Source organism: Sus scrofa, chromosome 13 (genome assembly GCF_054392235.1).
Source record: "Sus scrofa isolate SSC_HxYL_T2T_F1_AM1 chromosome 13, Sscrofa_HxYL_maternal_Yorkshire_Landrace_v2.0, whole genome shotgun sequence".
NCBI lineage: Eukaryota > Metazoa > Chordata > Mammalia > Artiodactyla > Suidae > Sus > Sus scrofa.
The window spans coordinates 60,435,393-60,460,018 of record NC_139395.1 but is presented as its reverse complement, the minus strand read 5'-3'; the positions used below and the strand labels follow the sequence as shown (position 1 = coordinate 60,460,018).

General features: G+C 43.2%; 2 protein-coding genes across 14 annotated transcripts in view; both read left to right on the top strand.

Annotated features, from left to right (window-relative positions):
* The window catches only part of PRICKLE2 (prickle planar cell polarity protein 2), a 346,700-nt gene extending 331,355 nt beyond the window's left edge, over positions 1 to 15,345 (top strand). For 7 of the 10 annotated variants that reach the window (XM_021069189.2, XM_084988864.1, XM_021069188.2 and 4 more), the window contains one exon: positions 9,305 to 15,345. In XM_021069189.2, coding sequence (XP_020924848.1) covers positions 9,305 to 10,179 — 875 coding nt within the window. In that variant the 3' untranslated portion in view covers positions 10,180 to 15,345. The remainder of the gene's footprint in view (positions 1 to 9,304) is intronic. The other 3 variants (XR_014823448.1, XR_014823449.1, XR_014823450.1) reach the window with 1 other exon arrangement.
* LOC110256261 (uncharacterized) overlaps positions 11,036 to 24,626 on the top strand; it is a 32,037-nt gene continuing 18,446 nt past the window's right edge. Inside the window, exons 1-7 of one of the 4 annotated variants that reach the window (XR_014823451.1) lie at positions 12,347 to 14,442; positions 15,080 to 15,145; positions 15,382 to 15,558; positions 19,512 to 19,647; positions 20,864 to 20,982; positions 21,832 to 21,911; positions 22,759 to 22,894. Coding sequence is in view for 1 of the 4 variants with exons in the window: in XM_084988866.1 (XP_084844992.1) it covers positions 14,227 to 14,442; positions 15,080 to 15,145; positions 15,382 to 15,507 (408 nt within the window). In the remaining 3 variants the exon portion in view is untranslated. Of the gene's footprint in view, positions 14,443 to 15,079; positions 15,146 to 15,381; positions 15,688 to 17,648; positions 17,714 to 19,511; positions 19,648 to 20,863; positions 20,983 to 21,831; positions 21,912 to 22,758; positions 22,895 to 24,626 lie in introns of those variants that run through there. The other 3 variants (XR_014823453.1, XR_014823452.1, XM_084988866.1) reach the window with 3 other exon arrangements.

Below are 24,626 nucleotides of genomic sequence, written 5' to 3'. Positions count from 1 at the left end.
AGGCTCACAGGGCTGCATCAAAAGCCCATTTGAAGAAACCAAGCAGGTCTATTCCCTGCTGCCTGCTCTCTACCACCAGGGAGCCGTTTCGCTTCTGTCCTGTGGAGTCAAGTGTTTCCTGAGCAAATACTCTGGTGCGATCTGCTTGTTGACTTGGGCTAATGGATTCTGGAAAGCAGCCTGGGGTCAGTGTGAGCCCAGAGCAGATGCTGGCAAATCACTTTCAACTGGTTTGAATTTTTTGCGCATCCTTTCAATTAGCAATAGGCTTTGTGGCAACGCAGCCACAATCCCCCACAGAGCTGAGGAGTCTTTAAAATTGACCCCACATGTTTCCCAAAATGCTGCTCCCTGATTTCCCCCCTTTGCTGTCTTTCTTACTGGGGAAAGTGTATCAGGATGTTAATGCCCAAGTCAAGAGGTGGAAGGTAAGAGACCTCCAGTCCAAACCTGAGTTTTGATCCTTTTTGTTTTGTTTTGTTTTGTCTTTTGTCCTTTTAGGGCCGCACCTATGGCATATAGAGGTTCCCAGTCTAGGGGTCTAATTGGAGCTGTTGCCACAGGCCTACACCAGAGCCACAGCAATGCCAGATCCTAACCCACTGAGCAAGGACAGGGATCGAACCCACAACCTTATGGTTCCTAGTCGGATTTGTTTCTGCTGCGCCATGACGGGAACTCCCTGAGTTTTGATCTTGATCAGGGTCATTGTTGTAACTACCAGGTTTGTCAGAGAAGCCATTTAGTCCCATTGTAACACTTGTCACTCCCCAGCCACACTGGTTCAGAGGCATGTTCCTGTCACAAGGCTGCTAAAAACACAACCTCTGTCATTGGGGAAGCCAGAATTGGTCACCAGAATTAGCCATGGCCTTCCCTGGAACAGGCTGGTTATTAAGAGGCTGATCTTCACTTTGGGCCAGTCTCATGGTGCAGAAAGGCATGGGGAGATGGCCCTTGCCTGAAGGGTGGGCAGGTTGGGGGAATTCAGGAGTGCCTGCTTCCACCCGCGTCCGGCCTGGGCCTTAGCCTACGTCTGCTCATCTCAGCAGCTGCTGAAGGAAACTGTTTCACATGTCTTGCAGCACTTTTCCTGGTACCACAGGAATAGATGGTAGATACGTGCCTGCGAGCACTTATGACCTAGTGATCACTTGGGACCCACCAGTGAGCTGGCGACCAGGGTAAGGAAGGTGCGTCAAGAGCTCCAGGTTTCAGATGCTTCAAAGAGCAGGTTGGGGGGTGGGGGCGCAGGGGATGTTTAGACAGCGAAGGACTTAAGCACAGGCAGTTCCTGAAACCCACTGAGGGAAGGACAGGCTAAGAGCAGGTGTGTGGAGAGGAGTTTAGAGAGAAAAGAACCTTGCAATTTCCCAATTTGAGAGACATACCACAGCTGGAATAGTGGAATGCATTCATCCTTCTCTAGAAAGAGGGCATATCGCCCAGGCTGATGGTCACTTAGGTTTGCCATAGCGGATGGAACAGGCTTCACCCCTGCAGCTCTAAGAGGGTCAGGGCCAAATTCTCCTTAGTCTGCAATCAGCAGCAACTCCAGGATTGGAACTGTCTGATCAGTGGTTCTCAATCAAGGTGATTTGGGTGATTTTGTCTCCCAGGGTATATTTGGCACTGTCTAGAGATGGTTTGAGTTGTCAACCCTAGAATGGGCAAGAGTGCCAAGGCATTTAATCGGGGGAGGTCAGGGATGCTGCTATAAACCTCTTGCAGTGCACAGGACAGCAATCCCCCCCACCCCCCCAGAATTATCCTGCCCAAGATACAAAGTCTACCAAGGCTGAGAAACCCTGATTTAGTGACTCTGGGGGTATGGGCTTTCCTGGAGTAGAAGCACCTTTAGTTGCAAAAAAGATTGCCCTTGAAGATCTGTCGCAAGTCTGGCCCAGTGTTCTTCTAACCCTCCAGGGTGTCTGAATCCCCAGAGGCATTTGTACCAACACAGATTTGGATTCTGTAAGTCTGTTGCATCTGCCATTGCCCCTGGTCTATAGATCACGCTTTCAGTAGCAAGCATGTGTTCAAAATCTCTCCCTCTTCTTCCCCTGCTCTCTCTCCCTCTCTCTCCATCCCTACTCCCCCAGCCTTCCCCATCATACTCTGCTCAAACCATCCCCAGTCCTGTCACCAAGGAACATGTGGTAGTGGTTAAACTCCACGCCCATATGACAGGTTCTCTCCAACTGTTACCAATTTGAAGTTCTGGGTGTTGATGAAATCCATCACCTTAGTTGGAAAAAGAATCCCAAGGGACCTGAGCAAACTATACCCCTACCCACTTAAGTCAGCTGGTACCCCAAAGATGTTTTGGGCACAGTCTTAGACATTTAGCCAAGGTGCAGCCTACGATTTTGAGGATGCTGAAGCTTAGTACAGCCTCCCAGATAGGACATTCACATTCTAAACCAGAGATTGAAACTGTTTCTAGAAACAGCCAGATAATTGAGTATTTTAGGCTATGGGTCATGTAGTCTCTGCAGCAGCTACTCACTTCTGCCACTGGAGTGAGGAAGCAGCCATAGACATCATGCAAATAAATAGGTGTAGTTGTGTTCCAATAAAACTTTATTTACAAAAAAAAAAAAGTGCATAATGAGCTTGTTTTGACCCAAGAGCCATAATTTGCAAACCTCTATTCTGAACAATTCCTTTTCCTTCATGTCTCTGCTTCAGTTGAAAAAAGAAAAATTTGGAGTTCCCGTCGTGGCGCAGTGGTTAACGAATCCGACTAGGAACCATGAGGTTGCGGGTTCGGTCCCTGCCCTTGCTCAGTGGATTAACGATCCGGCGTTGCCGTGAGCTGTGGTGTAGGTTGCAGACGCGGCTCGGATCCTGCGTTGCTGTGGCTCTGGCGTAGGCCGGTGGCTACAGCTCCGATTCAACCCCTAGCCTGGGAACCTCCATATGCCGCGGGAGCGGCCCAAGAAATAGCAACAACAACAAAAGACAAAAAAAAAAAAAAAAAAAAAGAAAAAAGAAAAATTTTATATATATATATATGTATATTCATATATATATATATGGAAAACCTTTCTAAATCATTATTAAAGGTTGTAAACATATAGAGGGCAAAAGTGAGTAGTAGATACTCTTTCTTTCACTTCACTGAAATGTGGACACTTCTTTCAGGCTGGCAGAAGTACAGCTGTCTGTCTGCCTTGGCCAGTTTTTTCTTTTTTTCTTCTTTTTTTTGATGCAGGGAAGGAATAGGACTAGAAAGGGCCATAAATAAGGAACAGAAGTAGGTGCTAAAAAAACTGCCAGAACTTTTAAGTCCGCATTTTTTTCTCTCTGTGCTTGAGTGAATACCTTTTGCTCTTAGAATAAGTGGGAGAAGGGGGACACTGCAAAGATTGTGTTTCCCTTCCATCAGATCCAAAGCATTCTTTAAAGATAATGATTTTTCTCATTGTCACTGGCTTCTGTTGAGGCCTCCTATTTGCAGGAAGAAGGAATGGGGAAAACTGCTTGGACCAAAACGCTTGAGTGTTGCTTAAAGCACCCTGGCTGCCTTTTCATGTTGACAGTTTAACCACAGGGAACCGCAGGCTACATTCTATACTGACCTCTCCTTGCGGGGGCACGTCCTGTTGGACCTGGGAAACCTACAACCCCCACAGTATGTGGACATTTGTGTCTGTCCCGGCCTCGCTGACCCCAGGGATAAGGATAAATCAAGGCCTTTAACTCCATGGTCACCATCGAGCACCTCTCACATAGCCGGCTTTATTTGGAGGGGAAAAAACTCTCTCTGCCTATGAATAAGACACTTCCCTTTGAGAGGAAAGCCACCTGTGTCTCTCGCTGCTGAGTGGGATCTTCTGCCAGGTTCTTCAGAATGTGTTGGGACACTGACAGTGCCAGTGTTAAGTGTGGGGTGAGATAAGCTCTGTGGAGAACTTAGCTTGTGGTATCCACCTCCCATACCACAGCTTGCTTATACACACACACACACACAGTCGTGGCTTGGGCTGTAAGAAAAGTGCCTTTATTGCAGGAGAGCAGAGTGGTGTTTAGAGCCTTATATTGATTTGCAGTGTTTTGACACTGAGTCTCAAGCTACACAGACAAATGGAATAAAGAGTTGCATTTCCTCTGAGTGCAGAAGTCAGCCCCAGCTGCAGTTTGGAGGCACAAATTACTTGTATTATTATTTTAGTGGCTCATCTTCTTGTGAACATCACAGTGTGTCTGGTCCTCTGTGGGTCGTCTTCCTCGGGTTCATTCACATCATCGCACATTCCGCAAGTATCTGCCTTTACAACTGGCTAGGTGTAAATTTCTTGGAGCATGCGCACTTTCATTGGGGACCTTCAGGGCTTGTTCACTTTCTTCCCACATATCCAATACCAGGTACTGTGATTGGGGCTAGCAAACAGGAGCCAGCTCCTGCCCTCTTGGAGCTGATAGGCTTGCCAAGGAGATGGAGTGGAAATCAAAATTATACAAATTTATGACAACTGTGATGAAGCTTAAAAATGAAAGGGTTTTTTTTTGTTTTTTTTTTTTTTACCCAACCATCACTACAGCTTTTGAACCCAGATACTGATGTTATGCCCATTGTATAGATGCATCTCAAGAGGTTCAAAAGTTGCCCCAAGTCACCCAGCTGGGAAGTGGTGGGATTGGAAATGCCACTGGCTCACTCTGGACAGGAAACATGTGTATGTTCTTTCTCATCTTTTACCTCAGACTTCTCTTCAGAGCCTTCTTGCATACAGGCATGTGTAAAATGGCCCATGTTACCCAGAGATGGGCAATCATTGTGTGCCTACCTCTAAACAGAGAGCCTCTGTGGTTAATTTCATACTGGCCAAATCCAGAATCCTTATGCAGACATCACGGTGCTCATGTCTCTCCAAAATCATGAACTAAAGGCTCCTGAAGGCTGATTTTCCCACCCACACATCTCCTGGCTTACGTTTAGGTACAACTGAAAGCAGACTCTGAGCTTAAGCATTAGGGCACTTTTGTCCTTCCCAGAAGCCACCCTTTCTTGTACTTACCTCCTCATTGAAATATGCATCTGTTCCCATGCAGGATGTTTTCTGAAATGCATGACTTTAGGGCTTATAAAAGACAGGTTCAAGAAGATAGCATGTTTGGGAATGTATAGTATTTGCGAGATTATTTATCCTAACCCTAATTTATCCTAACCCTAATTCCATTCCAGGTACAGCAAAGATCATTGTGCCTTTTGTTTCTTGGTGGGATTTCTGAAGGATTTTTTTTTTCCCCTCCTGACTAGGTTTATCTGCTAAGGCTAGTCATTCATCATCTTGCATTGCTATCTTCTCTTCACCTTCAGATTGGGGAGGTTCTGGAAGTGATTAAGCTGGTGTAAATCAGCTTTTATGATGGGTATGACATCACAGATAAGCAGCTTGCAAAGTGGGAGTTGGAGGATTCAACTCCTCTTGCCCTGACAATTATTCCAGTAATGAAATTTAAAAAAAAAAAAGTGCCTGGAAAGTATGATGTATGGATAATTCCTCTGCAGGCATGTCCAACATTTAAATTGGGCTGTTTAATGAGAGCATTACATTATTTTTACACCGTTATCATTAAGTTATAACCTACATCAGGGAAAGCAAACAAAGACATAAACTGCATCTCAAGGAATTTTTACGTGTGCATCATGTTATAATCATCACCCAGATCTAGGTAGAGCAAATTCCCACACCCTGGAAGTTTCTCTTGTTCCCCTCCCACTCTCTTGACCTCTGTCACTACAGACAGCCTTAGCCTGTTTTTGAACTTCATATAAGTGGAACTGTACAGCATGTACTCTTATGTGTCTCCACATTTTCTGTGAAATTCATCTATGTTGTTTGGAGCAATTATTCATTCTCATTGTGTAGTGTTCCATTATATGATGGTTTCTCCACTGGTGTCTTATTGACATTTGGGGCTGGATAATTCTTTGTTGCAGGCACTGTTCTATGCATGATCAAGTGTTCAGCAGTATCTCTCTAGCCTCTACCAACTAGATACTAGTAACATCCCCAACCCCGGTAATTTTTCCTAGAAGTGAAGACCATTGCACCATAGAACTATACTGCAATTTAAAAATTTTTATTTGAAAAAAACTTCAAACTTGTTGAAAAGTTACAAAAATGGAGCAAATACCCATCATATATTTATCTAGATTCATCTATTGTTAACATTTTACCCGTGTGGTTTATCATTTACTTTCTCTTGCACATGCATGTGTGCATGCACATGCACATATACACAATGTGTTTATGAAACTTTTGAGAGCAAATTACATCCATCTTGGACATCTACTACCATATATTTCCATGTGTATTTCCAAGAATAAGGATCTTCTCTAACATTATCATAATCAGTTAACCACAGTAAATTTAGCATGATATATTTATTAGCTCATGCCCAGTTTTTGTCAATTGAGGAAAAATTATCCTTTATAGCATTTATTTTTGATACAACACAGGTTCCAGTCCAGGATCAGGTATTATGTACAGCTGCCATGGTTTGTTAATATCCTTCAGTCAAGAACTTTCACTCGGTCTTTTTCTTTTAGAATACTGATTATTTTTGAAAACAGTACAGTCCCTTTTTCTTAATAGCACATTCTTCATTTGGGGTTTTTCTAGTGTTTCCCCCTGCATACATCCAGGATAAGTATTCTTGACTGAAAGACTATGTAAGTGAGAGTGTGTCCTCCCTAGGACATCCCATCTGGGAGGACATGATGTCAGTGGTACCTCATTGGTGATGGAGATGGTCAGAGTGTTGACTGACTTCTCCATTGTATAGTTACTAAGTTTTCTCTTGCCAATAATAAGCAATATGTGGGGAAACACTTAACACCCGGCAAATATCCTGCTCCCCAATCACATTTTACTGCCTAAATTTAGTACCTTTTGACCTACAATGGTTACTGAATGATGCTCTTCCACACCCAGCATTCCTTCTGTTTATACACTCCTGCCTACTATATACAAGAGTCTGCTCTTTCCCTCCTCTCACTTATTCACTGATATTTTATATGTTATCAGTAAGGATTCATGAATTCTGAGTTTTCCGGTGGTTTATAAATCATTGCTGTTTTAATGTTCAAATTGCTCACCTTTAGCTGTTGGGATCCCTTTGTAGTTGGGTCCCATGTTCTTCTGAAAACCCTCCCATAATTTCTTATTTTTAACACTTCCTTGCTTTTTGGCATAGCAAGATGTTCCAAGCTCATCCTGTCCTGGAATCAGCCATTTCTCCAAAACTCCTGATTCCTTTTAATAGGGAATGGTAGAAAATACTATAATTTATTTAACCTTTTTCCTGTTAATTGACATTTGAGTTATTTCTAGTTCTAGAATATTATAAAGAAAGCTTCTCTGAATACCCTTGTACATTTTTGGACCAATAATTTCTTTTGTGTATATAATCAAAAGTGGCAGTGGAGAGTCATAGAACAGCAAGGGCCCACTGTATAGCACAGAGAACCATATTCAGTATCCTCTAATAATAGAAAAGAATTATTTTGAGTACAGCACAATGATTATATACAGCAGAAGAATATAACAATCATTTTGCTGTATAGCAGAAGTTAACACAGCATTTTTTAAATCAACTATACTTCACGAAAGTAATTTTTAAAATTTTTAAATAATAATAAAGGAAGTTCCTGCTGTGATGCAGGGGATTAAGGATCTGGTGTTGCCACAGCTGTGGCTAGGATTCAGTCCCTGGCCCAAGAACTTCCATATGCCATAGGGGCAGCCAAATAATAATAATAAAAATAAGAGGAAAGTTACAGAAACTCCACTCTGGTTAAATACTCAACAGAAATGAGTATGTTAGGTCCAAAAAAATGGACATAGTTATTCAGAACAACTTTGCTCATAATTCATATATGTATGTATACACACATATATATACATATACACACAGGAGTTCCTGTGTGGCTCAGGGGTTAAAAGCCCAACATAGTGTCCATGAGGATGCAGGTTTGATCCCTGGCCTCACTAAGCGGGTTAAGGATCCAACGTTGCCACAAGCTGCAACATAGGTCACAGCTGCAGCTCCGATTTGACTCCTAGCCCAGGAACTTCCATAAGCCACCAAAAAAAAAAAAAAAAAAAAAAAAAAGGCACAGGTATTCAAAGCAACTTTGTTCATAATTCATATATGTATACACACACACATAGACACATATATGCACACATATTGTGTGTGTGTGTTTAGCTTTAGCAGATATTGCTTAAGTAGTGTTTCAAAGTGCTCATGACATTAATTTCGTGAAGGGAGCAAAAATCGTTGGCCCTAGTAGGTGGGGTGGAATAATCAGTGGCAGGGGTTATAATGGGCCAGTGCAATCCAAAACCATGTTGTCTGTGACCAGAAATGGTGAAATTGCTAATCATTTCCATTGATCATGAGTGGAAAATGCTGAGATTTTTGCCACCTGCTCCATCCTTAAACTGCTCTTTAGAGCATACTGCTTCAAGATGGGCAAAATGGAAGTTGCTGAAATCAAGAATCTCCTGCTACCTTCAAAATGGTTTTCATCTCAGTTATGCCAGTGGCAGCACTTAGGGAATGCAGGTCCCTGCTGTTAGAGAGCATTAGGGTTACTGCTTGGTTTTAAAAAGTGCCTTCTCAGGGGAAAGAGGATTAACCCCCCTCACATCTTATGACTCCTAGAGGCCCATTTAGAACCATGGAATAGTCATTTACTAGACAGCCTGAGAGTAAATATCCCTCTGTATACACCCAGGGAGTCACTTAGTTTTCAAGACATTTGAGGTAGAGGCTGAGGGACAGCAGGCAGAGCAGGAGTTTGCTGGAGGCTAAACATGGACGTGAACTGAGCCACTCTCATAGGACTAGATTCTAGGCTTAGCTCTCTAGCTTGAACCTTCTCCCTCCAAAATCTCTCTCGTGTGCAGTTTATAGTGCATCATTTAAACCAAGGAGGTGATTGGAGCACTGCATAAAGTGAAATTCTAAACAGAAGAAACAGCATGTATCAGACACACAATGGGCTCTTAAGTAATCTTGATGAACCTATGAAGGAATTCATGACTAGAAGAAAAAAAAAAAAAAACTTTCTGGATGCGTTTTAACCAAGTGCCCCCTCTGAGTGGACACTGGCCCACTGTGGAGGGGAGAGACCCCTACTACATACTTGCTGAGAGAGCCTCTATGCAGTGTACAACTGTATAACTGTCCCAAGCGACCCTGGATAAATGATGGTTCAAATAACCCACAGTGCTGCACATCTGTATTAATTAACCTCTGTGGTCTTTTCTTCTGTCTACCCCAGGCCTCTCTGCGGATGGTGGCGCCAAGCGCCAGGAACACCTCTCCCGGTTTTCCATGCCTGACCTCAGCAAAGACTCCGGGATGAATGTGTCCGAGAAGCTGAGCAACATGGGCACGCTGAACTCGTCCATGCAGTTCCGTAGCGCAGAGTCCGTTCGCAGCCTGCTCTCCGCCCAGCAGTATCAGGAGATGGAGAGTAACCTCCACCCACTCGGCAACCCCATCGGGTACAGAGACCTGCAGGCCCATGGAAGGATGCATCAGAGCTTTGACTTTGATGGGGGCATAGCGGGCAACAAGCTGCCGGGGCCAGAGGGCGTGAGAATCCAGCCCATGAGCGAGCGCACGCGGAGGAGAGCTACTTCCCGTGATGACAACCGCCGCTTCCGACCTCACCGGTCCAGGCGATCGCGACGCTCCCGCTCAGACAACGCCCTCCACCTGGCCAGCGAGCGCGAGGCCATCTCTCGATTAAAAGAAAGGCCCCCCCTGAGAGCCAGGGAGGACTATGACCAGTTCATGCGCCAGCGGAGCTTCCAGGAGAGCTTGGGCCAGGGGTCCCGGAGGGACCTGTACGGCCGATGCCCCCGTACTGTGTCGGACTTGGCTCTGCAGAATGCCTTCGGGGACCGATGGGGACCCTACTTCACGGAGTACGATTGGTGTTCCACTTGCTCCTCCTCTTCGGAGTCTGACAACGAGGGCTATTTCCTAGGCGAGCCCATCCCCCAGCCCGCCCACCTGCGATATGTCACGAGTGACGAGTTACTACACAAATACAGCTCATACGGCCTTCCCAAGTCTTCCACGCTAGGAGGCAGGGGACAGTTGCACAGCAGGAAAAGACAAAAGAGCAAAAACTGTATCATTTCTTAATCCAATGAGGGTCAGGGACCAGGGGAAGATGGGAGCTAAGAATGTACATTCAGAAACTTGCACTGTTTTAAATTTTAAAGCGCTTTGGGGGTGGGGGGTGGCTCCAGGGAGAGAAGAAAAGAGCACTCTGTTGATGGAGATAGGGTGACTGATTGACTCGGTAGGTAGTCACAGTTCTTGGCATGTTGAGTATTATTTGCACATTTCACTTTGGAAACGCTATAGACTCTACAGAGGCCAGGGTTGGTCACCTCCTTCCCGTCCCTCTGTGTCAAGTTGCCACTGGCAAGATGGCAAAATTGTTTCCCCGCTCGCTTGTAGCCTCTCTGGTTCTCTTACTTTTAGGACCCTTTTTCCAGTAAGTAATTTGTTTTATTAGCCAGGACCCAAGACTAAGTTATTTACATGTCCATTGTAAATGCAATGTAAATGAGAGTTCTGATAAAATATTTTTGTATTTTGTAATATCAAAGGAATTTCTATATCGTAGGACTCAGTGGCGACTTGCATGCACATCTAGCATTGTCTTTGAGTAGGACTCCAAGGTGGTCAGGACCACTTTTTTTTTTCTTCTTTCTATACAAATTTGTTACATGTCAGTGAGACCTTTTTCAAAGGAGTTTACCCAATTTGGCTTTTTGTGGCTGAAAAAAAAAAATTACCTATTACACCCAAAGCATTTGATGCTCCATCCTATCTTAAGGAGTCATCCTTAAGTTTGCTCCCACCCTCAGTAGAATCTCTTCTCTACAGAGTGATAGTAATTTTTTAATTCATATTTGCCAACGTAACTTTTGCCAATTTAGAAAAACCAACCAGTGTCAATCCAGTTCCGTGAGCAACGCCATCCCTGCTGGGGACACTGAAGTTGCTTACCATTGATCTGTCCCTTGGGGAAAATCAAGTGACTGTGAGTGGTGCTGTTGTGTGGTGTCAGCATGACATTGTTTTGAATGTGGCATTATTTTCTGGTGCTCATGTTTCCTGGATCGTATTACCTGCTTTCTTTTACCAAGGCAGACAGAACAGCTGCCTTAGCCTGACAACCGGTTGTCCTCAGCGCAAATGAACTTCAGCATTGGGAATTTCAGGACAGAAAGGTTCCAAGGGGCTCTGGGAGTGATGGTGTGTTCTAGGTCATAGGTCATATGTAGAGAAGGAACAGATCAAAGTTAGAGACTTGAAAAGGAATATGAAGGAAGAGCAGAGCAGAGAAGAACTTCTGAAAATGGAGTAGAGGAGAGGCAGTGACCACTTTGAATAGCCCCCCATGCTTGTAGGAAAGAAAGATTAACATGCTCCGTAACCAGAGTTTCTGGGTTACCTAGAAAGGTTGAGCTACCCAGGAGATTTCAGTATAGTGGTCTTGAAAAGCACATGTTATTGAAAGAAGGATTTCCATTTGGAACTTTGGGGACCGTCGGTCAGACAGAAAATGGGCTCACAAGTGAGTTTGCTTAAAGAAGACATTTAACGGTTGTGTTGTTTATAGTAAAATAAAACCTCCTACCTTGCTTCAGTTACAAATGAAGCACTTGCTTTTACTTCCATTCTCCTCCTCCCCTTTGTGGATTGTGGCAGTTGAAATAATCCATCGGAGGACCCACCTTTAGTGAGGTGTACTGTTGATATAGTACAAAGTGCATCTCAGTGGCCGTCTGCCACGGTGAGGTGAGCGTGGTCTCTTTTCAATAGTAGTTAATATTTTCTAGTATTTTTTAATGGAGAGAATGTGAAAAATGGCTTTTCAGACACCATCCCAAGTGGGTCTGGGGGAAAGGAAGGCTGTCAGGATGTGGAAATGGCACTCCGTTCAGGATGTATTAAAATAATTTGCTTTTTGGGTGTTAATATGACATTTGTCATTGTCACTGATGTTTTTTAAAAAAAAAAGCAATGCAAATGTTGGTTGTGGCTGTTTTCCGCATGCTTTCTTCATATCTAAATGCTTCATTAATTATCCAAGCCTCTGGAGAATTAACACTATTACGTTTGTATAGTAAGTTTGTAAACTGCTTGGCAAACTGAATAAGAAATAACGTGCACCACCACGTGACCAACGTGGCAGGTTTCTGGTAGAAATTGGGTGAGTCCAATTTGGAGTTCTGAGTTCCTTGATTGATGAGAATACAAAAAGGCATTTTGGATAAAGAAAAGAGAGGAAAAAAGAAGTTAGATCGTTTAACTTAGCCAGCAAGTGAAAATAAGGTCTGTCCTCTAGCCTGGAATCCAAGGAAAGAAATTCTCCTAGTAAACATTGCTTTCTAACTCTGTCCTTTTTAGAGTACCTCTTAACATGTCCCAGATGAGGCTTTAACCACCATCCACAAAAAGAAGAAGGTGGCCTAGAAACTGACACATAAGTGGTACCCAAAGGGATGAGAGGAATAAGCAATTTCAGATCTAGCTGCCCAGGAGCATCCATCTGCTGAACTGGTCAGAGTTGGAGGTATGATGAGATGCAGGCATCATGGTCAGATGGTCCACAAGCAAGATCACCTCCCTCTATGTCACCCCTGCAGCTGTCACCTCCTGACCGCACATGCAGCCGGACACTATGGAGAATGCCAACGGAGGACAGCTAAATCCTCACGATGAGGATGGAACCTCCAAGTGAATGCCCTAGAGAGAGCAGGATGTCACTCTATTGGGAGTTCCACCTATTAGGAAGCACTTACATATCCCAGAATCCCATTCCCCAAAATTCAATGCATTCTTTTCTGAGGCAAGATCTGAGGGTCCTTATCTGATTTCTCCATCATCGCCAGGAGCTCTTGGTGATTCATGTTTCACCTGAGGGTAGAGCTTGCTCCCACCTTTTTCTTAGATCATCATTTCATCTTTCATAGACTGTTTTTATAAAAGTAATCTTTTCTCGGTTTCTTCTCTAATGCCTTTTGTTTGGCTTTATTTCCTACCTCTCCTCATACTGATCTTCTTACCTTTTAGATAAAACCACACTTTGGAGTTCATTTCATTTCCTGTTGCTGCTCAATTCAGTGGCAACGGAACTGGTTCTTTCCCAAGTAGAAGTCATTGACAGTTTCCTGAAAAGCTCTGCCGATGCTTATCACCCTTGTTACCGTGAACAAGTTTCTTAGCAGACTGGTGGCATTCAAGTACCAATCCATCTGTCATATAGTTTGGGGTTCCTACCAAGTGTGAAGATAAAAGAGGTCAGGGAAACCAGGACCACACTTCCTGGTTTTGCACATGTTTAAGTGGGGGGAAGTTTTTAGTATTGGTTGTTTGACAAGCTCTTATCACATTCTCCTTCTCTTCCCTGGTCTTTCCCTTCCACCTTCAGCCAGCCCCACAAACAAGCAATTTTGCCTTTCTCCTAGACCTCCTGATAGCACTTTTTCATCCTCTTTTCCCATTCTGTAGGATGTTTCTTTGATACAAGAAGATTTTATCTTTTCCCCCTGCAGCAGCTTCCTGCTTCTTAGGTACCAGCCAGTGGCTAAGTTCAGGTGGGGCCAGTGATGCCATCTATATAGCACATGCTCTGTCATCCCAGCATCCTGAGCACATGTAACCAAGATACCACTGCCTACTTCCCAGAGAGCAAGGATGCAGCTGCAAAAATCTTTGCAACACTCCAAACAGCCAGGACTGGCTGATCAGAACTGATTTTATTTGCCTGGTGACAAATCCTATTTGTGAAATGGCTCTTATTTGTCTTTCCCCACCTGAGCTCTTTTGTCATGGACCCAAAACAGTTCACCATCATCCATAAATAATTGTGAGGCTCCAGTTCCTATGCCCTTGTATTGCAGATGCTTAAAAAAGGGTTTTTTATTTTATTTTATTTTATTTTTTTAAAGCTGACTTCTTTAGGCTAAACAAAAACACACCTCTTCGGCCTCCTTTTCCATTCTCGTGTTCTTGGTCAATTATAGGCAGCCTTCTATTCACCATTTCACAGAGGTCAGATAAGAGTCCATCTTATTCTTGGTCTAATCCTACCTTCTAACAAGAAATAACACAAATATTTAAATTCCAAGGCGAAGTGCTCTTTGCGTGTTTCTCTCTAACAGAAACCAGATGCTCCTGTGTGAGGAGGAGGCTCTATCTATAACAAAAGGAAGTGGACGATGGATTCAGTTTTCTGAGGATTTCATGCCAAAAGGGTTGCCCTCAGCAACTGCTCAGCACCTTCGGGGCTTTGAAATGGGCTCTGTGGACAGCGTTCCCTGTGCAGGACTCCGCCAAGCCTCCTCTGCCGATTCTCAAGGCAGTTCCAGATGGCCGCCTTTTGAGGTACATTTCTCAAAGCACAAGAGAAACAGAAACGAGAGTTGTCCTTGCCTCCAATGGTCAGTCCCTCTGGGGCCTCAGCAGACACCAGAGCCAATTTGACCACTTGGAAGCAGTCGTCAAGGTTAGAATTGCAAAAGATCTTAGTCTTTTTCCATTTTCTCATAATAGAAGGCCCATCAACACAAGACTCCTATGAAACATGACTTACTGTTGGGAGGTATGCTGTTTTATAAGCTTACTTCCTGCTGACAAAACTAGCTATCCCCAAGGGGAATAAAAAGGAGGGGGTGGGGAGTCACGTAGTGTTAGAAAACATTTCTGTGATTTAGATACGATGAATTTGTAGGATAGAAAAAAAAAATGTCTTGTTCTATCCTGAGAGTTTTCTGAGACATCCCTCGCCCTGCTCAGTATTTGCCCATTGATGTTCCATAGGTCGCTGACCACGCTTTTCTAAATTTCTCAGAGTTACTCACCAGTTAGGTTATCTAGTTAATTTCCATGGTTTTCCATCAAGCATTTTGGTTCCATCATAGACCCTGACTTAACATTCTAAGGCCCCTGGGTCTTCCTTTTTCCTTAGAAAGTTAGGCCTTTGGCAGTTTTCCATCTTCTAAACACATCCTTTCCTATGCAGGATCACTTTGTCCAACCCCCACGTGAATTCCAAGTGCATAAACAAAACCTCAAAGGGCCTGAGAAGGTGAGGCACGCCAGAGTCTGTGTTGTGTGTCAATGTCAAGCTATTTGTTAAGAAGGTCTGCAGTGGACCTTGGGTGTGGGCTCTGCCAGAGACTGTCGTGAACACTTTGCTTGAGATCCGTGCCCTGTAAAATGAATATGATGTTTTACTGATGTCTGTAATACATTTGTAAACTTCCAATAAAATTTGAATAAAAGAAATGATGCCGTTCGTCTCAGTCTTCCCTTGCTTTCCAGGGTTTTGGAAGTCTTTGCCTTGGAACATCTCAACAGAAGAGAGAGGCTGCATGGGTCAGTGTGAGGATCTGCTATGAAAAAGGAACTGGTTGTTTCAATCAGGATTTCTCAGCCCGGGCACTCTGAATTTTGTTGTCGCCCATTCCTTGTGGCAGAGGACCGTCCTGTGTGTTGCAGGTTGTTTAACAGTATCACTGACCTATACCCACTAGATGCCAAGAGCACCCCTGCCCTGAGCTGTGACAACCAGACTTGTTGCCGTACCACACCCATTAGGATGGCTACTATTAAAGGAAAAAAAGAAAATAATGTGGGGTGTGGATGTAGAGAAATTGGAACAGTTGGTGGGAATGTAAAATTGTACATCTGGAGTTCCTGTTGTGGTTTGGCGGGTTTAGAACCCAACATAGTATCCATGAGGATTTGGGTTCGATCCCTGGCCTCGCTCAGTAGGTTGAGCCATCTTTGCTGCAAGCTGCGGCATAGGTTAAAGATGCACCTCATCTGGTGTTGCTGCGAATAAGGCATAGGCCAGCAGCTGCAGCTCTGATTTGACCTCTAGCCCAGGAAGTTCCACATGCCAGCAGTGTGGCCCTAAAAAGAAGAAAAAAAAAATTAAGTAAAACGGTGCATCCTCTGTGGAAAACAGTATGGCAGTTTCTCAGATAATTAAAATTAGAACTACAACATGATCCAGCAATTCAACTTCTGAGTATATACCCAAAAGAATTGAAAACTCAATCTCAAAGAGCTATTTCTGTTCCCAGATTGATAGCTGCATTATTCACAATAGCTCAAAGGCAGAAGCAACCCAAATGTCCATTGATGGATGAATGGATAAATCAAATGTGGCCTGTACATACAATGAACTATTATTCATCCTTTAAAAGGAAGGAAATTATGACACATACTGCAGCATGGATGAAACTTGAGGACATTTTGCCACGTGAAAGAAGTCAGTCACCAAAAGATAAATGTTGCATAATTAAACTTGTAAGAGCTATGTAGAATTGTCAAATTCACAGACACGGGAAGTGGAAGAGTGGTTGCCTGGAGCTGGGAGGAGAGAATAGAGTTTGTTTTTCAAGATGAGACTAATGTGAAGATTTGTTGCACAGCAATGTAAATATACTTACTAATGGACTCTACACTAAAAAATGGAAAATTTTATGTTTTTATTTTACCACAATTTTTTTAAGTCTCCACCCTTGTCTGAATGTCCCCTGAGGAAAAATCACTGCTGGTTGAGAACCACCAGCTTAAAGCTTGGCCTTCTTAACATCTCGGTGCCTTGAGGATTTGTTAAACTGACTCCTCCCCTGGCCTCGGGGTGGATTTTCACTTAGGAGCAGGAATTGAAACCAGCAGGTGACCCAAAAATATTTGTATTTTCTTTTAAGCAAACAAAAGTGAGTTGTGTGGAGAGTTATATTGCATGGCTGTGGTATTTGGATGGTATGAATATTGTCTGGGAGCCAAGACCAAAGCAGCGTGTAAATTAGATTTCCCTGTGTCTGATCCACAACATTTGAGAGCTGCTGGATATTGCAACGTCATTTATTCATTCAACAATTGTTTATTTTAAGAGCCTATGCTGTGCCAAGCACTGTTCTAGGTGCTTGGAATACAGCGGTGTACAAAACAAAAATCCCTACTCTAAAGGAGTGCGTGAATTTGACTTTCTACTAGGCAAGAAATCTGGAACAGCAAATAGTCTCACCCACCTTCACCAGGAGGACTGAGGAGTTGCAGGTAAAGGTTATTTAATTCTAATGCCTTCTGAGAACCTTTGGATGAAGTGTTTAAAAATGGTAGTGATTGTGGCCATTCTGCTCACAGACCCTCCTGGGCAGCATGGCTTTCAGGTATAGCCATGGTTTCTCTCCGTGACCCCCCTCTTCCTCTTCCTCAGCAAAATGATTGGAGTCAAGAACAGCAGCTAACCAGTGAGTTGGAGTCAAGAACAGCAGCTAAGTAACAGCACAGCATGGCAAAGTGGACCAATCAGATTAGATTCCCTCTCTGAAGAATAGAAATTAAAAAATTCCGAGAGAGTGAGACACTGGAAGCTGAAGCTAGGAGGATGTGTAGGGAGAGCTGGCAGGAGGTGGAAATGGGCCCATGAGCATCGTCATAAGATGAAGGGTAAGGAAACAGGAGACAGGAAAGCAGAAGCTCAGGCTGAGGGCAGGTCCAAGAGCAAAGATGGACATTCAACTGAAAAAAATGCACAGTCTGAAAGTTGAAAATTATGTTTTATTCAGCAGGTGTTCTGAGGTCTTATGCCCAGAAGACAGCCTCTCAGATAGCTCTGAGGGACCACTCTAAAGAGGTAAGGGAAGAGCCGGGATGTGCTGGAGTTTTGCATCAAAAACCAGGTAGTCAGAACATCAACAGCTTGCTGTTAATTAAAGAAAACCAGACATCTCAAGCTAATGAATTCAGTGCACTTCTTTATGTACAGGGAAAAGCAAGCATCTGGGCTCCTAGAAATTACTCCTTTGATATGCACCTTAACCATCTAGAGCCAGTATCCTGCTTCTTTCCCATCCTGAATCCCCTCAGGGTACACAGTTGAAGGGTAGCTGCAGTGGCTAGTGGCTTGATGACTGCATCATCCTCTCTTTACTGACACTGCAGATGACATTTTCAGCCACAGATGTGGGCATAGAGATGTGAAAGGACCCAAAGGGGCTGGTTCCCAGGACTTCCCCTCTTTACGCAGATTCTAGAGCCTGCCTTGGAGGCACGTCTCTAGGATTACTAGAGGGTTTTTGTCCTTCACACACCTCTTCCCCATTGGGTTTATGTATTGTTACATTATGTAACTATACAAGCTCCTATGTGCGCTGAAATGGTCCTTGTAACCCAAATAAAACACTAAGGATGAATTCTGAATGCCAGCTACCACATCTTTCATTTTGCCCCACTTGCCTCTAGCATTTTATTTCATTTTGTTTTTTATTAAAAATTTTATTTTTTCCTATTATAGTTGATTTACAATGTTCTATCAATTTCTGCTGTACAGAAAAGTGACCCAGTCATACATATATATGTGTGTGTGTGTGTTTATACATTCTTTTTCTCACATCCTCTATCATGTTCTATCACAAGTGACTAGATACAGTTCCATGTTGTACACAGCAGGATCTCATTGCTTATCCACTCCAAATGCAATAGTTTGCATCTACTAACCCCAAACTCTCAGTACACCCTACTCCCTCCCGTTTCCCCTTGGCAACCACAAGTCTGTTCTCCAAGTCAATGAGTTTGATTCTTTTCTGTAGATAGGTTCGTTTGTGCTATACATTATTTTCCAGATATAAGTGATACCATATGGTATGTGTCTTTCTCCTCCTGACTTACTTCACTTAGTCTGGGAGTCTCTAGTTCCATCCATGTTGCTGCAAATGGCATTATTTTGTTCTTTTTTATGGCTGAGTAGTATTCCATTGTGTATATGTACAACATCTTCTTAATCCATTCATCTGTTGATGGATATTCAAGTTGTTTCCATGTCTTGGCTATTGTGAGAAGTGCTGCAATGGATTTAGTGGTGCATGCATCTCTTTCAATGAAAGTTTTGCATTTTAAATACCATCTCAAACACTTACTTAATTGTGTTCTCTTGGGAAATGGCCATGTCCTCTCTGAGTCTTGGTTTTTATCTAACAAATGGGAGAATAGTGGAGTTTCTGGGATTAACTGGAATAATGAGGGTCTTAGCACTATGTCTGCCACTGTAAGAGCTTAAAACACAATAGCTGTTATTTTTATCATCATCATCATCATTACTACTGTTATTCTCCTACCCAAAGAAAGGGTGTTAGGAATTAGATACCATTAGTATCTGATCTAAGCATGTTTGTTGTCTTGTCTTCTAATGTAAGCATTAAATAAGATTTTTCAACATTCCAGAAAGGCCCAAATCTTTACTGTATTTAAGAAATGCCTTCAGAACTAATTAAATAATACACATCTCCCACAGAAGTTCTAATTCAGTGGATCTGGGGTATAGCCCCAGAATCTGCTTTATTATCTAGGCCCTCCGTGTCAATCTAAGCTAACTAGTCTGAGGAATCCCCCCCCTTGAAGAAATTTTACATCAGCATTTGTTTGTTTTTTCCTAGGTATCTGGGCAAAACAAAAGCAAAAAACGTACCTCCCAGCCCCACCCACTTCAGGAGAATCTGATGATAACAGGCTGTTGGTCAAGATGGAGAGATATGAGCCTGGAGTTTACAATCTGATTTTGGAGACTCTTGGGTATATTCACTTTCCTGTAGTAGTGATAGTCATCAAAGAAAAGAAATGTGGTTTAACTGACTAATTTTTCTGAGATGTATATATGACCATATATTGAAGCGAAAGAAGAGGGTGAACATGTTGTGAAATACAACCTCACAGTTATGTTTGAATTTGTGCATTCCCATTCTGGGCTCCTATAACCAATGGCTCTCACACATCCAGATTCCCTAGGTAAATGACTTAAAATCCAGAGTCCCCTGGACCCTTCCCTAGGAAGGGAAACCTGGGAAATGGCATTCTTGCATAAATATCCAGGGATCTTGAGAAGACTCTTTGGGAAAAACTGCCTTGAGCCTCTCCTCATGGGAAATTCTTAATCTTCTGTGAGCCCTTCTGTGCTACATGCAGTCCAGCTTCTGTGACATAGCTTGAATCTGGAAGGGTCTGCTTCTCTAATGTTCATCTATCGTAAAATTCACTGGTTTCCTAGTAGCCCAGAATGAGAATCATCACCCTCTTGGAAAATCAATGCCAGCATCATCTGCAACTATACCTAGTTTTGTCCGAGAGAGAGATGTCCAGACAAGACACCAGGATGGAAACCTTAGCAGAAGATGCAATAGATAAAGATAAACCCAGGCTGAAGTTTAGCGGGAAATGGTTAAGCCATTATAAATGACGGAATCGTACCCAGCAGAACAGCTTTCTCACTAAAATACTAGCAGATTCTTGCTTCCCTACTAGGCTAGCTTATTCTAGAGATAAAACAGATCATCAGGGTTGATGGGCTGCTTTGTACCATTAACACACAAGTAAGCAAACACATGAGACCAGAAATACCAGAAAGGAAATAACTTGAGGAATTTGGGCTATAAAAGACAACTGTCTTAGACCAAATGCTTTGGATTTTAAGTGGTCAAAACTTCAAACATATGAGCATAAAGGCAAAAAGAGAAGGAATTTATATGAAGGATACTGCGTATCTTGCAAGAATGGAAGGAAAGCCCCTTGATGAGAACTTGGAACCAGGAAGAGGAAAGCCACAGGAAGAAGAAAGCCACTAAGGGCTCAGAAAAATTCTATCCCCATTTTCAAACCTCTGTTTCTCTTCAGTTGTCTTCTTAATCTCCCTTTGTGGATTTGCTTTAGCAGTTTTTTTCTTTTTTGGGGGGGTGGGGTGCTTGGGGATGTTTGTGGCTCTCCACGGCCCCCACATTTAAACCCTTATTTTCAGGAAAGAAACTCTGATTGGCCCAGGTTTGGTCAGGGGCTCATTTCTGGTCCAATCAGCTGTCGGAGGAGAGGAGGTGATTCCTTGGTGCTAGATTGCTGATGGAGTGCTCCTTCTTGTGGGTGAGGAAAGCATTTTCAGGTAGAGAAAGTCATGGGCTGGGCAGACACACCAAAAAGTATCTCCTATGACAAAGGGAAAAACAGAATTAATATCTATTGCATGTACTTCCAGAGTCATGCACACTGGACTTACTGAACTGGAGTTCCATTTTAAGGGAAAGTTCTTCGACCCTCCAAACCCCACTTCTCCAACTGGCCCAGTCTCAACCAAGCACTGCATGCAAAGAAGCACAATTCAGAAACCGAAAAATATTACAGATCTTTACTCAATATTTCAAATCTGTACTGTCTTTCAAGGAAATGCCAGAGAAGAAGGGAAACTCTTCATGCATGGAAAACTTCTTAAAATTTTCTCTCTCTATTGCTGCCCCTCTTACTATCTTACTATTCTGAAGCCCATGGATGTTAGCTTTCCCCTCACATTTTGTCTCCACCCCATGCACTGACTTTCCTACTTTGCTGTCCTGGTTTACCTTTTCCCACTCCTGCTCCTTTTTTTTTTTTTTTTTTTTTTTTAGGATTGTGCCGTGACATATGGAAGTTCCCAGGCTAGAGGTCCAGTTGGAGCTGTAGCCACCAGCCTATGCCACAGCCACAGCAACGCAGGACCCAAGATACATCTGCAACCTACGCCACAGCTCACAGTAATGTCAGATCCTTAACCCACTGATGGAGGCCAGGAATGGAACTCGCATCTTCATGGATGCCATTTGGGTTTGTTACCGCTGAGCCACAACAGGAACTCTTCAGTCCTGCTCCTTAATATGTACACCTGCTTTATTCAGTACCTCAACTTTCTCCTCCCTCCCTACTCTGTAATTTTGGACACAGGTGAATTTTTCTCTCCAGAGCTGCAGGGACCACAGAAGTCTTTTCCTCTGATGTCACTGGCCCTGTGACTTCCATTCCAGGTGGTGTCCTCATGCCAGGTAAGAGGATGGCTCCACAAAAGTCATACCTGTTCTCATGGTCAAGGCCAGTACCCTCGGAAAGCTTTCTGGTAGTCAAGGTCTCAGATATGGCCCTTTCCCTCTGCCTTCAGCTCCTTTTGTCTCAGAGAAATGTCCAGAAAGGACCACACAAGCCACTGGTGTATGATGTGCATATGACAAACCAACAGTGTGGAAGTCCAACCACATTGATCTTTCCTTGTCTCTTTGTGCTCTCTCCCTTGCCTCCAGTCGTTCGTACCCACTGTTCCATCCACTGAAAACACTCAAGTTCCTACCCTCCCTGTTCTACCTGTTTTTCACCTGACCCACTATCCCTCATTCTTCAGGGTTCAGCTCAGACATGCTTCCTCCAGGATGGTCCCAGTGATTTGGAAATAGGTCCCTCTGCCTCAAACTCTCAGGGGGACCTCTGCATGTTCCCTATCACCACCTCATTCTTGACAGTTTTGTTGCTCCCCCATGACAGTCTGGCATTAGGGTCCAGGGATGCTGTCTTTTCAGCCTGTTCCCCTGGGCCCTAAAACATAGGACAGTCTCAACAAATATTTTGCAGGAATGTCACAAGGAAAATTCCTGAAAATCCTGGTTCAGTAAATTCAAAGGGAGAAAGGAAAGCACAAGCTTAACCTTCTACACCTTGAGTGTTCCTGTTCCCTGGAGTGCTGCACCTGGGTGTAGGCTTTTTTTTTTCCTCTGGGTGCTGAGTTGCTGCAGGGCAAAATTTCACTCAAAGCTCTGTATTAGTGCCTGTGGCTATGATCAGGTTTGCATTGCTGAATTTCTCCCAAATTGAGTTTTGTTTTTGTTTTTTTTTAAACTCCAGCTAAACCTAGTGTTTTCCAATTTCAAGGAGTAATAATCCACTTGGACTCCATAATGAAGCTACCAGCACTTCAAGTACTATCAACTCTGAATGCAAAAACCAAAGTCAAGAGTTCATACCACTGAATTATAATCAGGTAATTTGTGACCTAAGGAAAGAACCCTTCCTAGCTAAGTGAAGGTTTAAGAGGCAAATCCATATTGATCTGAAAAGCACTACCCAGGAAGAAACGTATATTAGCAAATGGAATAAATTATCATATTTCGACATTCTTCTTTCACATCTAGTGCTAATTACATGACTATGGTTTATTAGAAAATGTGCCTGAACAAGCCAGGACAGAACAGAGTGCATGTAGTAGGTAATAGAAATCTGCAGCAGAATTAGAAATAAATGAGATGGTACATTCCTTAATAAAAACCCCAGCGGCAGAAGAAGCATGAAGAAGGAAGTAGGTGCTTTCTACCCAGGAACAAAGAGTGACTCTAGCAAAAGCAATTGTTTTTCTAACATTTTAGATACAATTAGTTATGTTTATTGCTAACAAGAGCCCAATGGATGAAGGTTTGCAAAGGCATCTATTCAAAAGGTGGATAATACAAAATTTTTAGAGCTAATAAAACCAGTTTGCTTACTCTACAATCTAGAGTCTTCTCTCGTCACTGTTTACCAGGGTGGAAAAACAGACCTTACCATCTGAAAATATGCAGGTGAAGATGCATTTTTCCTGGCCTATAAAAGAAATCAAAGGGCTATGGATATATACCAAAGTCAGCAGTGAATTCCTCTGACCTAGAAACAGGAGGAACTAGCTATATTCTTTTCATTTCAAAAGCATTCCCAGATAAAGCGCCCAGGAGAGAAAACAGCACATTTATTTGCAAAACCTATCCTCTAAATCTCATCTCTCAACTGTTTCAAAATTGTTTTTCCATTCTGCAGAATGATGATTCAGGGGGCGTTTTGTGTAAGGAATGGGTGTGGTTGAGACATGTAATGCTCACTGAATATCCATGTATTCCCTCCCATTTCCCACCCACCTGCAGTGGGTGGGGTCACGTGACTAGTTGTGACCAAAGTACTAAGCTGAGGTGAGGTATGCCCCTAGGCCTTTGCCTGCCATCTCTCATCCCAGACCACAATGACAAGGATGCCCAGATTGAGATGTTGAATCACTGCATGGAAGCAGACCAGATCCCTGAGTCACTGCATACAAGAAGCCCTCCACAACAAGCTTTATTTAAATAAGAAATACCGTTGGCCCCTAAACAATTAGGAGCTCCAACCTTTCACCCAGTTGAAAATCTTAATATAATTTATAGTGGGTCCTAGAATGCCTAGTTTCTCCATATCCAAGCTTCCTCTATATGTAAGATTATACATCCATAGATTCAACCTCAGAAGCAATAGTACCATAGAATTTGCTATTGAAAAACAGCCTCATGTAAGTGTACTCACACAGTCCAAACCTTTGTGTAGATCAATGGTCACCTGGACACCTTTGTTGTATTAAACTGTAGAGATTTCAGTGTTAATTTGTTTCTACAGCATAACCCAGTTTACTGGACTAATACCCGGGGGGCCAATCTAAAATGGCCTCTCAAGTTTCCTCCTCACATGGACCATGTCGTCATGTGAGTTATTCGATAGCCAGAAGAAGTTCTGAAGGCCAAGGAGCCAATGCTTTCCATGTCGCTTCTTTGTTTGTTGGCTTGGTTGCTTGCTTGCTTTGGTTTGGTTACATTGTTTGGTTAGTTAAAGCCTCCATCCATTAAGTATGGCCCTGGGGAGTTCCAGCTTCTGAGACCATAAGCTCCAAGCAGGGGCACACTGATTTTGCTCACCATGGTGTTCTCACGTGCTAGGCT